The sequence below is a fragment of the Pocillopora damicornis genome, chromosome 11 (genome assembly GCF_964200805.1).
Source record: "Pocillopora damicornis chromosome 11, jaPocDami1.2, whole genome shotgun sequence".
Lineage (NCBI taxonomy): Eukaryota > Metazoa > Cnidaria > Anthozoa > Scleractinia > Pocilloporidae > Pocillopora > Pocillopora damicornis.
Window position 1 is genome coordinate 16,173,100 of NC_142680.1, and position 16,621 is coordinate 16,189,720.

Genomic DNA, 16,621 nt, shown 5'->3' on the forward strand with positions numbered 1-16,621 from the left:
ACCGTCAGCAGATAAGTAACTAAACTAAACATTTTAGGAGTTGCCATAGACCTATTTCTAAACTGACAAGCCTAGATCCCGGCTGGATTTATCACACTAGAAAAAGTTAAAGTTCTTGCGTTTTGACTGTGTAAATATAAATAAACTTTTATTACGTTAACAGAGAGTTCTAGATCCAAGATCAGTGAGAAGCAAGCAGCGATTAGATTCAGTTTTATTTTTGATCGGTTGAAAGGTAGGTGGCGAACTTCATTTATATGCATTTCACATAAGGCGGGAAAAGCGAACAAAACAATCTGCACAAGCGTAGCCAATTTGTGAAACAGTTTTTTTTTTTCACTTAAAAAGAATCAACAGTCCAAAAACCCGTTCTCGATTCACGAGGAATTTTCACCTTACTTAGTGCAGTTGGAATAAAATAATATTGTTTATATTTTAAACTCTCTTCCGTGTTAAGACAAAATCCTACGAGTTAAATCTATCAGCTTGGAAGCGTAATCTTTATTTCAAACCAAATTCTCCGACATAGTTTATAGAGATATTTGTAGCAAGTGGAAGGGTAAATTGATAATCAGCGCTTAGCAGTCAGCAGGCTCTACAAACATACTCTCCATAAGTAGCTCTGAGCCAAATTCGAACTACTTTAGACTTCAAGGTTAAATCAAAGCCTTCGTTAAGTGACGTTTTTTGAACTTAACTGGGCACTTTACAACAACCTTCCCTAGATACCAGTACTCTCACTCTCCAAGCAAACGTCAAAGCACCTTTAGTGGTGGACTTAAACAGAGCAAATATATCAAGCCTGGCGAAGGTGAAGGGGACACTTTAGCTGAAACGAAATTCTGAGCCTGAAACGAAAAACACCGAAATCCTTATAGCTTTTGTGCTCCGTAGAGCTTCGAGCATTCACTAAAGAAAAAAGAACTGCTACATTGCTGACCCAATTCAGGAAGAACTAGTCAACAGAGTAACGGACGCAAATTTCGCCTCTAGAGTCAAATGGGGGAGCTTGAAAATGAAATATTTCCTCCGTAGTGAAAAACATTACATTAGGAGACGAGTTTAAAAAACATACGTTTCTAACATGAACGGCAAGTTAATGACGAAATTATTTCATGCGAGGAGACCCGATTTGAATCAAACCTTCATCTCTGTTTCTCTTTTAATCAGTTTTCCCCTTAATCTCGGTTGCTATTTGCATTACCTTTGTTTTGCGGGGAAAATGTTATTTCAGTTTCGTCCTTTCAGTTTCATCAGTCATAAAATCAAATTTACAACACAACGGTATGTTTTTGTATCAAGAAATTTCAGATGTTCATCCCTGATGGTTTTTGAAAGCTAAGATTCGATTCATTTGTGCGAGGACATTGCAAAGGAGTTTCGTGGTAAGTTCAATACCTGATTTTCTTTACTATTTTACAAAAAAAATAAATTGTAGCTGAAGTGGAGAAGGAAAGGATTCGCAAATTCAAGAATTTACAGTCATTTGGCGTATTCGGATTCGAAACTTGATTCACGCAATTCAAAGTCAATTTCTCAGTAAAGGAGTGTTTAGTAAAGTCAACCCGACATCTTCGTACACCCTCCACTAGAAATTAAATGACTCAGTCCCCATCTTTATACCAAAGAAGCTACAGTAGCCGAAATATAACAGATAAAATCTAAGAAACCTGGTGGAGCAAAATTGTTTCAGTCGTTCGCTCACAAATTTGATTTTGAGCGAAGTTCTTGATGAAATCGGTTTTTTTTTTCTAGATTCATATTGACTAAAAGTTGTTAAAAAAATTCTTCAACAGCACGTTTAGTTCAGAAGTGTAATGTGCACGTAGCGTAAACAAAAAAATGTTTATTCTGATGTGAGTTTATCACGCTCTCGCGAAAGCGTATGTATCACAACAATAAAGCACGTGTCTTGGCGCGTTAGGAAAAATTACTCGTTAAACTCATCTAAAAAAGAAGACTCCAAGGAATCTCCAAGAAGACCGGGATTTAATTTTTCAATGACGGCTATGATTACAGTTAAGAATTGTTTTATTTCAAAAGAGTTAAGACCAAAATTCGTCAATTTGTCACGCAGCATTGTGGCATGGCCAGCTGCTTGACTTGTTTACCAAACATGAGCTCAAACGTCACGCATTGCCAAGAATATTAATTCAGTAAATACTGGTTTAAAAAGGGATAGCCTTGCACTTAAAAAGTAGTTTGTCGGTCACATAAATTTTATACAATGGATCTCGAACCTTGTTGCAAATTTATCTAATCGAGGTTTTGCTGAGTTCTCGACGTATCATTTGCATTTATTTATTTAAAGATGTGACTAGCTTTGCTTAAGATTTTTGCCTTTTGTTTTCATTGCTCATACTATCATGACTCTGGAAACGACGGCACTCTTCTGTCCTCAAATATAAACTGACGGCTCTACATAGCCAAATCTATTTTTTTGATCCGCGCATATTACTAACACAGTAAAGCCCATCTGCAAGACCGACATGTGACCTGAAATCAGATTCACTGAACAATGAAATCTGTGATTAACTTAGGGTGAATGACAAATCGGTGGCTCAGATTTTTTTAGGCCTGCATTATGAAAAGAATCGAATGATATATATTTTTTTTATGTTCGCATCATCAAAAGAATCAAAACTCGATCAATTTTTCATATAACAATACCACATTATAAGTTTGTACTACTTGTTTCAAACTGTGTTCTAAAAATATCACTCTAGGAAAAGAAACATTAGTTGGATTCACCGACTGCTTTGGAATTCATGATCACTGCATTGTAACTTCCAAGAAGATGACTCGTTGACTAGTATTTTTTGTTTAATTTGCTTTTTATTAGTTCCTTAAAGATCAGGCAAACATTTCATTACATTTCTTCTGCAGCATTATTGCGAAGCAAGTTTAACAGGTAGTTACCAAATTTTGGCAAAAATGTTTCGCCTATTCAAAAAAATATAAAAGAGCAAATACTAGTTGGAGTGTTTAAACAAGTTTAAGCTTAAATCTTGAACGACGTTTTCAGTCATAAAAAAAGTCAATGAACGAGGCTCGATTTGTAATGCCTGCATTTATGCATAGATATTAGCATTTATTTTTGTTTGGCGTGTATTAATTTATTTCGGCTTTTTTGTTTTAACTTAAATTGTCAACGATTCGATCAGGACACTAAAAACGTCATCTTTCGGTTGTTAATAATAACCTGCTGACTTTCCTTTACTATTCCTCTCCTCTTTTCGTTTTTCAGCGTTTATGATTTGATCCATTTGCGTAAAAGTGATTTAGCAGGAATTTGAAGGTAAGTTATGTATTTCATTTAAAATAACTTCCATATTCCTTCGGCGGAGTTAATCCGATTATATGATCCCAAAAGTGTTGATATAGAAGGTGAAATTGCCATAATCTGCCTTAGACTAGTAAAAATAACGATCATTTCAGTCACTGCATTATTGAAAGTGAAACTTTTTGATCAAGTTCTAATAACATCGCGGAAGATATAATGCGTAATCAAATGTCACAAAGAATTCAAACTAACCCTTTCATTCCAAGTAGTGATCAACATAAATTTTCTTCCTCCAATCTAATTCAAAGTCTACGACAAACAGGCGATAGGAACTTCTTTACAGCTTCTATTCCCATCTACCTTATTCTCTAACACTCTCTCTTCTTTACAGCTTCTCTTCCAATCTTCCTTCTCCTCTAACATCCTCTCATCTTACAGCTTCTCCTCTTACCTACGTTCTCCACTAACACCCTCTCTTCTTTACAGCTTCTCTTCCTACCTACCTTTTCCTCTAACATCCTCTCTTCTTTACACCTTCTCTTCCTACCTACCTTCTCCACTAACACCCTCTCTTCTTACAGCTTCTCTTCCTACCTACCTTCTCCTCTAACATCCTCTCTTCTTTACACCTTCTCTTCCTACCTACCTTCTCCACTAACATCCTCTCTTCTTTACAGCTTCTCTTCCTACCTACCTTCTCCACTAACATCCTCTCTTCTTTACAGCTTCTCTTCCTACCTACCTTCTCCTCTAACATCCTCTCTTCTTTACAGCTTCTCCTCTCAACTACCTTCTCCTCTAACACCCTCTCTTCTTTACACCTTCTCTTCCTACCTACCTTCTCCTCTAACACCCTCTCTTCTTTACACCTTCTCCTCTCAACTACCTTCTCCTCTAACACCCTCTCTTCTTTACAGCTTCTCTTCCTACCTACCTTCTCCTCTAACATCCTCTCTTCTTTACAGCTTCTCCTCTCAACTACCTTCTCCTCTAACACCCTCTCTTCTTTACAGCTTCTCTTCCTACCTACCTTCTCCTCTAACATCCTCTCTTCTTTACAGCTTCTCCTCTCAACTACCTTCTCCTCTAACACCCTCTCTTCTTTACAGCTTCTCTTCCTACCTACCTTCTCCTCTAACATCCTCTCTTCTTTACAGCTTCTCCTCTCAACTACCTTCTCCTCTAACACCCTCTCTTCTTTACAGCTTCTCTTCCTACCTACCTTCTCCTCTAACATCCTCTCTTCTTTACAGCTTCTCTTCCTACCTACCTTCTCCTCTAACATCCTCTCTTCTTTACAGCTTCTCCTCTCAACTACCTTCTCCTCTAACACCCTCTCTTCTTTACAGCTTCTCTTCCTACCTACCTTCTCCTCTAACATCCTCTCTTCTTACAGCTTCTCTTCCTACCTCCTCTAACATCCTCTCTTCTTTACAGCTTCTCTTCTTACCTACCTTCTCCTCTAACATCCTCTCTTCTTTACAGCTTCTCTTCCTACCTACCTTCTCCTCTAACATCCTCTCTTCCTTACAGCTTCTCTTCCTACCTACCTTCTCCTGTAACATCCTCTCTTCTTTACAGCTTTCCTTCCTTCCTACCTTCTCTTCTAACACCCTCTCTTCCTTACAATTTCTCTCCTTACCTACCTTCTCCCCTAACACGCTTTCTTCCTTACAGCTTTACCTCTTTCCTACCTTTTACTCTAATGCCCACTCTTTCTTATAGCTTCTTATCTTATCTACCTTCTCCTCTAATATCCGCCCTTCTTTACACCTTCTCTTCCTACCTACCTTATCCTCTAACACGCTTTCTTCCTCACAGCTTCTCTTCCTACCTATCTTTTCCTCTAGCATCCTCTCTTTATCTATCCCTACTAACCTAACCTTATGCCCGCTCTCCTACCTACTTTCTTCCCTTCCCATCCAACCTCCTCAACTCCTTCCTCACCTAGCTCCATACTTATTATCTTCCTCTCCCTATTGACGTACTTACCAGCCTCCTTCCCTCTCTATCATCCTTAGCCACTACCTACCTCTTTCCCTCCCCTTCTAACAAATGAACCTCCTTCTTTTTACCTCCGTCTCCAGCTACCTACATACTATTCCCCACTTACCACTGACTTACCTCCACCCTTTTCCTCCTTAGCTACCTACTTCCCTTCAAACGACCTACCTCCTTACCTACCTTTCTACCGCTCTAAACACCTGCCTTCTCCCCATCTTCTCACTTTACCTGCCTACCCATCATCTAACCTAACTGCCTACCTACATGCCTCCTTCATTACCTATCTGCCTCGTACATAGCTACTCAACAACATTAATCCTTCCCCAACTTCCTCGCTCTCTTGTCCCTTCCAACTTCTCTTACTCCTTATTAACTTACCTCCCTACCCACCTCCCTCCCTATATATCTCCTTTTCTCTAACCTAATTACCTAACTACGTAATGTCTTCTCTCCCAAATAAATTGCCTCCCTCCTTAACCTACCATCCTAGCGACCTCTCAACCCATTTCCCTCTCCAATAACCATTCAACCTAACTTCTTTCTTCCCTCCCTCCCTACTTGTCTGTCTACCCCTCCTCCCTATCCACCACCTTACTTACCTTCCTCCCTACCCACCAACTTTCTCCATCTACCAATCTGACTACCCCCTTCTCTATCTCCCTACTTTCCAATCTACCTTTCACGCTCCATACGTACCTGCCTTCGTTGTATACACACCTCTGTACCTTGCTCCTTACTTACCTTCCTCCCTACCCACCAGCTTTCTCCATCTACCAATCTGACAACCTCCTTCTCTATCTCCCCACTTTCCAGTCTACCTTTCACGCTCCATACGTACCTGCCTTCCTTGTATACATACCTCTGTACCTTCTTCCCTAGCTTACCTACCTACCTCCCTACATACCTACTCACGTCACCGACCTACCTCTCATCAGACCCTCTCATCTCCCTTCCTTCCTAACTACCTTCCTTCCTATGTATCTTGATGCATATTTACCTAATCGAGTTTTTTCTGTGCCCTTACGAAAAACTCGTGGCTGATTCCATATATTTTCATTTTTCATTGAACAATTTATGTCAGGAACCTTAAAATTAAATCTTTCTGTCTTCAAAAATAACTCATTGACTGTTTATATTTACATAGCTAACACTGAATCTTCTTCATTTCTCAGTGGTCAAGATGTGATTCATTCGTACGTGAAAAGTTTGGAAAGCTTTCACGGTAAGCTAAAATTCTGAGTACGTTAAAATTTTGATTACATTTGAAGCCTGCCTATACACAGACAAGTGCATATTGGAATATTTCAATAACAATTTTGTTTTAAATGTAACTTTATTATGCATGTACCAAGGTTGAATCGTCTGTCTTTAATGAGAAACAATTTCATTGGTCACACAATTTTTCTCACCAGTGAAAAATATCGTATGACTAATCCGAAGCCTGATACGATTTTTTCACATGTGAGGAAAATTGCGTTAAAAAATGGCGCGTTTTGAGCGATTAGGCATTGTCTTCAGCCCAGCCATGAATAACAATACACATGTCAAACTAAACAATGCCCATTGTTGAACCCTCTCGCTTATAAAATTATTTACGATTGCCGCGAATTTTAAAACTGCCAAGTGCATCAGATGTCAAAACTTCGCTTTACAGATTAAGTTAAATCATCACTGCGTGCATCGACCAGCGAGCTATTAGTGATCGGGAGCTCTTTTCAGAGCTCACTGAATCCCCGAGTGCCCTGTAATCTGTATGCGATCGGGAGCTGATGCTGAGCGTGATATCAGAAACAACAGATAAAACAATAAGTTACGCGGCCTTTGTTTTTGAGCTCCACCTCGACAAGTTAATAGGGAACTTGAGCAATCAGGACAGCAACGCCGAGGAAGACTTCGATTAAAAAATTACTTTCTGCTTTTAATTAAGATTTAAAAAATGGCTGCATGTGTTTACCGTCTCATACAGCGCCGCACTTCAACTTCAGCATAACGTGTAAAAGAAGCGTTGAGTTCCAAATGGAAATTAAAATAATTTGCCGTCGCGGTTTCGGTTCGCAGACGACGCAAATTGTGGGGATTTCACGTTGTTGTTTTGCATGGAACGCACGTGCTGAGCTATTGTTCTACCAATTAGATCTTTTGTTTCTCCATGTCCTCGTTGCCGTCGCCGTCGTGGTTTGCTTAAGGTCTCTAATGAGTTAAGGCAGTATTCCCTTCCGAGAAAAGCGCGCGTGATCTTCGACCAATGAGAGCCTTCTTGTTTACGCTTCGCCGCTAATATTACAGATCTATAATACTTTTGCCACTGCAAGTAAATGTCACGCGAGAACAATAGGCATATTGCCCAATGGTATCGGTTTCCCCGCCTTTCGGGGTGGCCATGCGAAGTAACTGAGGGTGAAAGTCTGAAAAGTTTGTAACAAAAACCTTCAAAGTATGACAAATTATTCGGTTGTTCTTGAAAAACAGCAATTAAAAATGTTTTTTACTTTGAGTTAACTAAGTACAGGGAGAGCGCATGATGTAGGGAAATCAAATTTGTCTCAATTTTCTTAACGTTCTTCGACTACTGTTCATTCGGCTAGTTCGGCCGCAGATTATCAACATGGCCTGCAAGCAATGTCGCTCTTTACCGATGCTGTTATTTATGGTGGTCAATTCAACAATAGGTGGCAATAATTGTTTTGGAAGTTCTGGGAATATCGTGTCTCACATTATTTTTTACAAGCGTTATTATTTACTTTCATTTCGTCCGAAAACTTGAAGCAGGTTTTTAAATTTGACAATGCTGAAAAAATTACTTCATAGGAGTAAGTTCTCGAGCATTTGGAACAATGGAATATACAGCGTTAGGAAAAAATACACAGTTTTCAGAAGGCTTAGAATGTTCCTTTGGTCGTACTTTTTAAGTCGTTATTTGCATCCCTGGTTGATGACTTTATGCAAGCTTGGAGTCAAATCTTCTTCCTTCCGTTCACTTTCTTTCAAATATTTCACCCCAAGGTGAAAATGTTTACATCATGATTGTGCCATTCAAAATGACGGTCAACAGAAAAAGACCATCTTACTTCTTTAAGGTCGTCCATTGACTGAGTAAAATATAGAAATCCGTCATGTTATCGAAATACGAGCGCTGATTTACAAGGTACTATGGGCAATTTTATGCGCAGTATAGGATGCGTGTTGCAATACCGAGGAATCAAGATAAAATCTCTGTCGTTACTCTCTTCACCGTGTCGTTTCCGTGACCTCAAAACCTCGGTTATGTTTTTCAGGGTTTTATTTGTTTCTGTGTCTCGAGACTATAGCCGATTAAAACAAGAGTAAAATACTTGCACCAACCCCTTTTTATTAAAGCTTTTTGTCTGTTTTTTTTTTTCTTCAGCTCCCTAATTCCGAGCCAATACCTGAATGTACACAACGAAGCCGTAATGAACAACAGGGAAAGTTTCAAAAAAACCATCTTTGTCGGTACTTCTGTCGCCAACTTCCTTCAAAATACTAAACGTAATCTACAAGCAATCGGATTATGCAAAGAATGTTTGGTTTTACTTAACAACTCAGCATTGGATTCAGAGGATCATTTTACCAAATCGCACAACCGTAACATTTATACGGTAATGTTCAATGCATACTATACCATCAATGATGACAAAAACGCAGAAAAATGCGCAAGAAAACTTCTTCCCATGATCAAAGACTCACATGCTACAGAAAAAGAAGGAACCCTCAGGTTAGCACTGGCAGGTATTTATCACAGGCAAAGAAGGTTTCTGGAGGCAGCAAGACTTTCTGAGGACGCGATCAAAATCCTGAAGAAAATAGGTAATAAGGTGGGAGAAGCCCAAGCTAACACTAGGCTAGGACTTGTGTTTCAATCACTTCGTGAATATCAGAGGGCTAAAGAGCATTGGGAGAAAGCAGTCGCCATCAATATGGAAATTGGTGACAGGGCAGGAGTAGCAGTAAATTACGGAAACCTAGGAACTGTGTTGCAATTACTTGGTGAACATCACAAGGCTAAAGAAAATCACGAGAAAGCACTTGTCATCCATATGGAAATTGGTGACAGGGCAGGAGTAGCAGTAAATTACGGAGACTTAGGAACTATGTTGCACTCACTTGGTAAATATCACAAGGCTAAAGAATATCTAGAGAAAGCACTTGCCGTCAATATGAAAATTGGTGAAAGGGAAAAAGTAGCAGCAAATTATAGAAACCTAGGAGCTCTGTTACACTCACTTGGTGAATATCACAAGGCTAAAGAATATCTAGAGAAAGCACTTTCCATCAATATGGAAATTGGTGACAGGGCAAAAGTGGCAGCAAATGACGGAAACCTTGGAACTGTGTTGCAACGACTTGGTGAATATCACAAGGCTAAAGAATATTACGAGAAAGCACTTGCAATCAATATGGAAATTGGTGACAGGGCAGGAGTAGCAAAAAATTACGGAAACCTAGGAACTGTGTTGCAACGACTTGGTGAATATCACAAGGCTAAAGAATATTACGAGAAAGCACTTGCCGTCGCTACGGAAATTGGTGACAGGGCAGGAGAAGCAAAAAATTACAGAAACCTAGGAACTGTGTTGCAACGACTTGGTGAATATCACAAGGCTAAAGAATATCACGAGAAAGCACTTGCCATCGATACGGAAATTGGTGACAGGGCAGGAGAAGCAGCAGATTACGGAAACATAGGAACTGTGTTGGAACCATTTGGTGAACATCACAAGGCTAAAGAATATCTTGACAAAGCACTTGCAATCAATATGGAAATTGGTGACAGGGAAAAAGTAGCAGCAAATTACGGAAACCTAGGAACTGTGTTGCAATTACTTGGTGAATATCACAAGGCTAAAGAATATCACGAGAAATCACTTGCCATCAATATGGAAATTGGTGACAGGGCAGGAGAAGCAGTAAATTACGGAGACTTAGGAACTGTGTTGCACTCACTTGGTGAATATCACAAGGCTAAAGAATATCTAGAGAAAGCACTTGCAATCAATACGGAAATTGGTGACAGGGCACAAGTAGCAACAAATTACGGAAACCTAGGAACTGTGTTGCACTCACTTGGTGAATATCACAAGGCAAAAGAATATCTAGAGAAAGCACTTGTAATCAATATGGAAATTGGTGACAGGGCACGAGTAGCAGTAAATTACGGAAACATAGGAACTGTGTTGCAATTACTTGGCGAGTATCACAAGGCAAAAGAATATTGCGAGAAAGTACTTGCCATCAGTATGGAAATTGGTGATAAGGCACGAGTAGCAGCAAATTACGGAAACATAGGTACTGTGTTGCACTCACTTGGTGAATATCACAAGGCTAAAGAATATCTAGAAAAAGCAATTGCCATCGATACGGAAATTGGAAACAGGGCAGGAGAAGCAGTAAATTACGGAAACCTAGGAACTGTGTTAGAATCATTTGGTGAACATCACAAGGCTAAAGAATATTACGAGAAAGCACTTGCCATCAATATGGAAATTGATAACAGGGCACGAGTAGCAGTAAATTACAGAAACCTAGGAACCGTGTTGCAATCACTTGGTGAATATCACAAGGCTAAAGAATATGACGAGAAAGCACTTGCCATCGATACGGAAATTTGTCACAGGACAGGAGTAGCAACAAATTACAGAAACCTAGGAACTGTGTTGCAATCACTTGGTGAACATCACAAGGCTAAAGAATGTCACGAGAAAGCACTTGCCATCAATATGGAAATTGGTGACAGGGCAGGAGTAGCAGAAAATTACGTAAACCTAGGGTCTGTGTTGCAATTACTTGGTGAATATCACAAGGCAAAAGAATATCACGAGAAAGCGCTTGCCATCAATATGGAAATTGGTGACAGAGCAGGAGAAGCAGTAAATTACGGAAAGCTAGGAACTGTGTTGCAATTACGTGGTGAATATCACAAGGCAAAAGAATATCACGAGAAAGCACTTGCCATCCATATGGAAATTGGTGACAGGGCAGGAGAAGCAGTAAATTACGGAAACCTAGGAACTGTGTTGCAATTACTTGGTGAATATCACAAGGCAAAAGAATATCACGAGAAAGCACTTGCCATCAGTATGGAAATTGGTGACAGGGCAGGAGTAGCAGCAAATTACGGAAACCTAGGAACTGTGTTGCAACGACTTGGTGAATATCACAAGGCTAAAGAATATCACGAGAAAGCACTTGCCATCAATATGGAAATTGGTGACAGGGCAGGAGCAGCAAAAAATTACGGAAACCTAGGAACTGTGTTGCAATCACTTGGTGAATATCACAAGGCTAAAGAATATTACGAGAAAGCACTTGCCATCAATATGGAAATTGGTGACAGGGCAGGAGCAGCAAAAAATTACGGAAACCTAGGAACTGTGTTGCAATCACTTGGTGAATATCACAAGGCTAAAGAATATTACGAGAAAGCACTTGCCATCAATATGGAAATTGGTGACAGGGCAGGAGTAGCAAAAAATTACGGAAACCTAGGAACTTTATTGCAATCACTTGGTGAATATCACAAGGCAAAAGAATATCACGAGAAAGCACTTGCTATTGATACGGAAATTGATGCCAGAGGGGAACAATCGCGTGACTACTTTAATTTAGGAGCAACATTTCATGCACTTAGAAAATATCGGGACGCCAAAGAATGTGGCGAGAAAGCCCTTTCTATCGCAATGAAAATTGGAGACAGAAATGTAGAGGCAAATGCTCATGGACTTCTTGGAACGGTGCTCCTTTTGCTTCATGACTATCAGAGAGCTAATGAATGTTTCGAGAATAAAACTTGCAATCATCACTGAAATCGGTGACAGAGGCGGAGAAGCATATTGTTACCTAGATCTAGGAAAGGTGTTTCGACATCTTGGCCAAAATAACTTGGCCGAAGAATACTCAAAGAAGGCGCGCTTGATCTGTAGCGATGTTGGTGATACTGAAGGAGAGTTTCAAGCTCTATTGTGTCTTTCCCTCTCAAAGTGTTTGCAATCAAAGTTCAAGGAAGCGGTTTCGTATCTTCTCCAGTGTATTGAGAGATACGAAAAATTGCGACATTCTTTACATGTAAACGAGCAGTTTCAAGTATCTCTTTTAGAGAAGAATGGAGTTTTCCCTTACAAGATGCTCAGTCGTATCATGTGCCTAGACGAAAAAAATCCTCAAGATGCGCTTTACGTTGAGGAACTTGCTCGAGCTAGGTGCTTAGCAGACTCAATTGCAAGAAACTTCACCGTTAAAAATCACATCTCATCTGATCCGAAATCATGGTTTGGGATGCGAGGGATTTTAAGCAAAGAACATAACTCCGCATTCCTGTACATTTCGTATGAAGATCGACGGGTTCGCCTTTGGGTTTTGAAAACAAACGGAGCCGTTTCGTTACGAATTTCCGAGGCAGTCGATGACAAAAGTCTCATTGCCGAAAAAGCTTTTGATTTGAATAGCTTTTTTAACAAGAGTCTCCACCGCTTTAGTATTTTACCCCATCACAAGTGCGAAGATCGATCTTTGAGTGAAACCATGCCAACATCACCTTATGATGAAGGTGAAGCAGATTTGCGAGGTGAGGAAACTCAAGACACCATAAGAAGACTTCAGTTGTGTTCCAAAGTGATCATCTCTCCGGTGGCCGATCTACTCACAGAGCCAGAGATCATCATTATTCCCGAACGCAGCTTGTACCGAGTCCCATTTGCAGCCCTACGTCACCAACCAGGCGGAAAGTGTTTAGCAGAGACTTTCAGGATTCGCATTGTCCCTTCTTTGACGATTCTCAAGCTCATTCAGGACTGCCCAGCGGAGTATCACAGTCAGACCGGTGCTCTGGTTGTGGGTGATCCTAAGGTAGGCAGGGCGCGTTATAGGGGAGAAATCCATAACTTCACGTCACTGGACGGTGCAAGAAAGGAAGCAGAGATGATCGGACAACTGCTGGGTGTTCAGCCTTTGTTAGGAGAGCTTGCGACCAGAGATGCGGTACTTCAAGCAATGAACTCAGTGAGTTTGATTCATATTGCTGCCCATGGTAATGCCGACAGAGGAGAGATTGCCCTTTCCCCTCGCCCCACTGCTGACAGTATTCCAGAAGAAGAAGACTACCTCTTGAGGGTCTCTGATATTTCACAAGTTAAGCTGCGAGCCAAACTGGTAATACTCAGCTGTTGTCACAGTGGGCGTGGAGAGAATAAAGTCGAGGGAGTTCTTGGAATCGCACGAGCGTTCTTAGCATCCGGTGCGCGTTCAGTGCTGGTGACACTGTGGGCCATAGAGGACGAAGCAACAGAGCAGTTCATAACACGTTTCTACAGACACCTTGTTGACGGATTTAGTGCTAGTGAATGTCTTCACCAGGCCATGAAATGGCTGAGGAACAACGGCTTTACCAAAGTTTCCCAGTGGGCTCCGTTCATGCTGATTGGAGATAACGTGACATTTGACTTTAAGTCGCTGAAGAGGTAGGTTGTCTTTCCAAACAGCGAGTCACAACTAATACTTTTTCATCTACAGGAGCTAATTTCTGTTAAGATGCCTAGAATGAATTGACGTGTTGGCTTTTATCCGTAAAATATCAGTAGACTTTTTCAACGCTTGTTTTTTAAAAATGCGAAAAAATAAATAGTTTCGAGGGTTCCAAATCTAATAGATGTAAATTCGGTTTCGAATTACATTTATATCAAATATAAGAACGTTTAAGAATTCTGAGATTGACAACTCGGAGTCGTCCCTTACAGTTTCTTATTGGAAAACGGCTGTGGCCTCGAATTATTTTGATAATAATGTGCATAGATTCCAAGTTTTTGTTTCTTTCACTTCAGGAGGGAGGAACCGGACTGTGAGGGATAAAAGTGAAGCATACAAGAAACAATCGGCGAACCTCTTTTGTGGGGACTCCCGTATAATTTTCCATAGCCCGATGCTGCATTGAAAGAAAATTTCCTTGCTGATACTCGACAGGAGAAGTTGTGTCAGGCATGTAAACTTTAAGAAGTGTAATATATGTTGTAGTATAAGGGCTTAAATTTCAAGAGGAAAAACTTTTTGAAACTTTTTTTATCTTGTCTTACGGATGGATAGTTTTTTTTCCAAGATGTAGATAGTAATTATGATACTCAGCTTGTGGTGGTAACACAGTTTTGAAAACTCGAGTCACCTGTCTGAATGCTGGATGGTTTTGAATGAGACAAAATTTAAAGTTCTGATTTGTTGCAGCTTCTGTAAAATTTTATCAAACAGCATTACCACATTTGGTAGACATAGAAATCTTTCCTCAGTCAGTTGTAAATAAGTCGACCCTCAGTGAAAGTTGGATTAGAAAAGTTAGAATCCTAAGAGAGTTTAAGTTTCAACTGGGTTAAAAATATACAGTGCAGATTTGATTCCTATCTATAGTGATTTATTTTCTACATTCTCTTTACCAGTTGTAGTAGAAAAGCCTTTCAGATTGTATAATTATACTATCTTGAAAACCAGTTGTCAGTGAATCAGCAATTGTAGATTGTACATTGAACTCTAAGGATTAATTTACATCTTGTTTTGTTTAATAGTCAGTATTACCCTTTGGTAAAGAGAGGAAAACATTTCAAAACTTAATTTCCTCTGTCAGTAGTAAGTCAGTTGACCCTTGGTATAAAATAAGTGAAACAAGTTGGACTTTTTTTTAGGTTTAGTTTCCATGAGGGTCATAAATGTAAGAGACATACAAGATTTATATTTAAAGAGAATTAATCTGTAGATCAACTGATCCATTAACTCCCAGATCAAATTTGTAATTCTCTTTACTGTCATCCATGCAATTCTTATAATGTTGGTTCAGAAAATTTGGTATTGGATCAACTAATTATCCCCAAATTGATATATTTCTTTATTCTCATCACTTCTCTGGTTGATATTGTATTGATATTGTAAGGAGAAATTCTGTCTTAGTCACTCATGGGAGTTAAAGGGTTAACTGATTATCTCATTTTCGAGTATAATTATCATTGGTGACATGTTGCAAGTGATTTATTGTCAGTAGTTTTAATAAAGTAATTAAACTGAATCTTGTTCTGTCTTCTTTGTGTTTTTAGATATCACAACAAGCTTTCCTTGTTCTCTGCAAAATCCTTTAAAACTGAAAATCTGGGCTGGGTTGTTCAAAGCTGGGTCAAGATAAACCAGGATTAGTGTGAAATGTGATTTCAGATTTGAAAGCTTTATTAAAAAATTCCATATTATTCTTTTTCTCTAGGATGTGATTACTGGATGCTCTGAAAAGAATAGAGAAAGTTGTCCTAGAAAGGCTTTTGTACAAAGAAATAAACAAACCTGGATCAAAATTTAACCTTGGGTTTAAGCCAATCAGCCTTCAAAAGACTGAGCCCTGGTAATCAACACTTTCACTCCCAAGATGTCCTCACAAATTCTCTTTACTGTCAACCATATATCTCTTATGATGCCACTTCAGAGAATTTGATATTTGATCAACTAATAATCCCCTAATCAATGTTTTTCTATATTCTCATCACCTGTCTGCTTAATAATTCATATATATGGTAAGGAGAAATTCTTTCTTGGTCACTCATGGGAGTTTTAAGGGCTAATGACTCTTCCCAATCACTTACCCACAAAATGTTGTGATGTTGGGTATGTGAACTTCTACAAATTTAAAAAAGGAAAGCCACCACAACTCAAGATGGTTAACAGACGATGTGCACTGAATAGTTGAAGATAGGAACTGGGACTCAGATTACAAGGCTATTCCTAACATCAGTTGCCTCAAAAGTCAGGTGAAAAGTTAAAAAAAGTTGATCAAATTTGGGAAAAAAGTTGACAAAGACCATTACAAAAACAAAGCAGAACAAAGAAGAACAAATCAAATCAAAAGAGCATATCATTTTGAAAATGCTTCATAGGTGTCTTTCAGCAGTCATTTCACCAACTACAAATTTCATGCAGACTTGAATCACCTTGCAAAAATCAGGAAAATTTTTTGTCCCTCTGCAATTCAAAATGATTGTTTGGCAATGATATACTTTCATTCCTTACGAAAGTAGCCCCCCCCCACCCCACCCCTCCTCCTCACCCAAACCAGACATGTGGTAGACAAAAAACAAAAAGGAAGAAAGAACAAATTCTACAACTTCTCATTAGTACACTGCCAGTTTATTATTAAACTACTTTTATGAACCATAAGTGTTCCTGATGAAGGGTGCTCACAGACTACACCTAAATGTACCACAGACCCATGCAACTTTTTTTTTCTTTTAATCTCAAGGTTTTGTGAATGGACAAAAGAGAAAAGAAATCTAATATTTATATACCTTTTTTCTAGATTTGTCA

The 16,621-nt window shown here is 39.3% G+C and overlaps 1 protein-coding gene across 1 annotated transcript; it reads left to right on the top strand.

The window, feature by feature from the left end:
* The first annotated feature begins 11,916 nt into the window (after positions 1 to 11,916).
* On the top strand, positions 11,917 to 15,336 carry LOC149037804 (tetratricopeptide repeat protein 28-like). Its single transcript, XM_089187380.1, has 2 exons — positions 11,917 to 13,758; positions 14,119 to 15,336. Exons 1-2 carry the CDS (start codon positions 12,014 to 12,016, stop codon positions 14,144 to 14,146), a joined length of 1,773 nt encoding a protein of 590 aa, XP_089043506.1. The 5' UTR covers positions 11,917 to 12,013; the 3' UTR covers positions 14,147 to 15,336.
* The last annotated feature ends 1,285 nt before the right edge of the window (positions 15,337 to 16,621 follow it).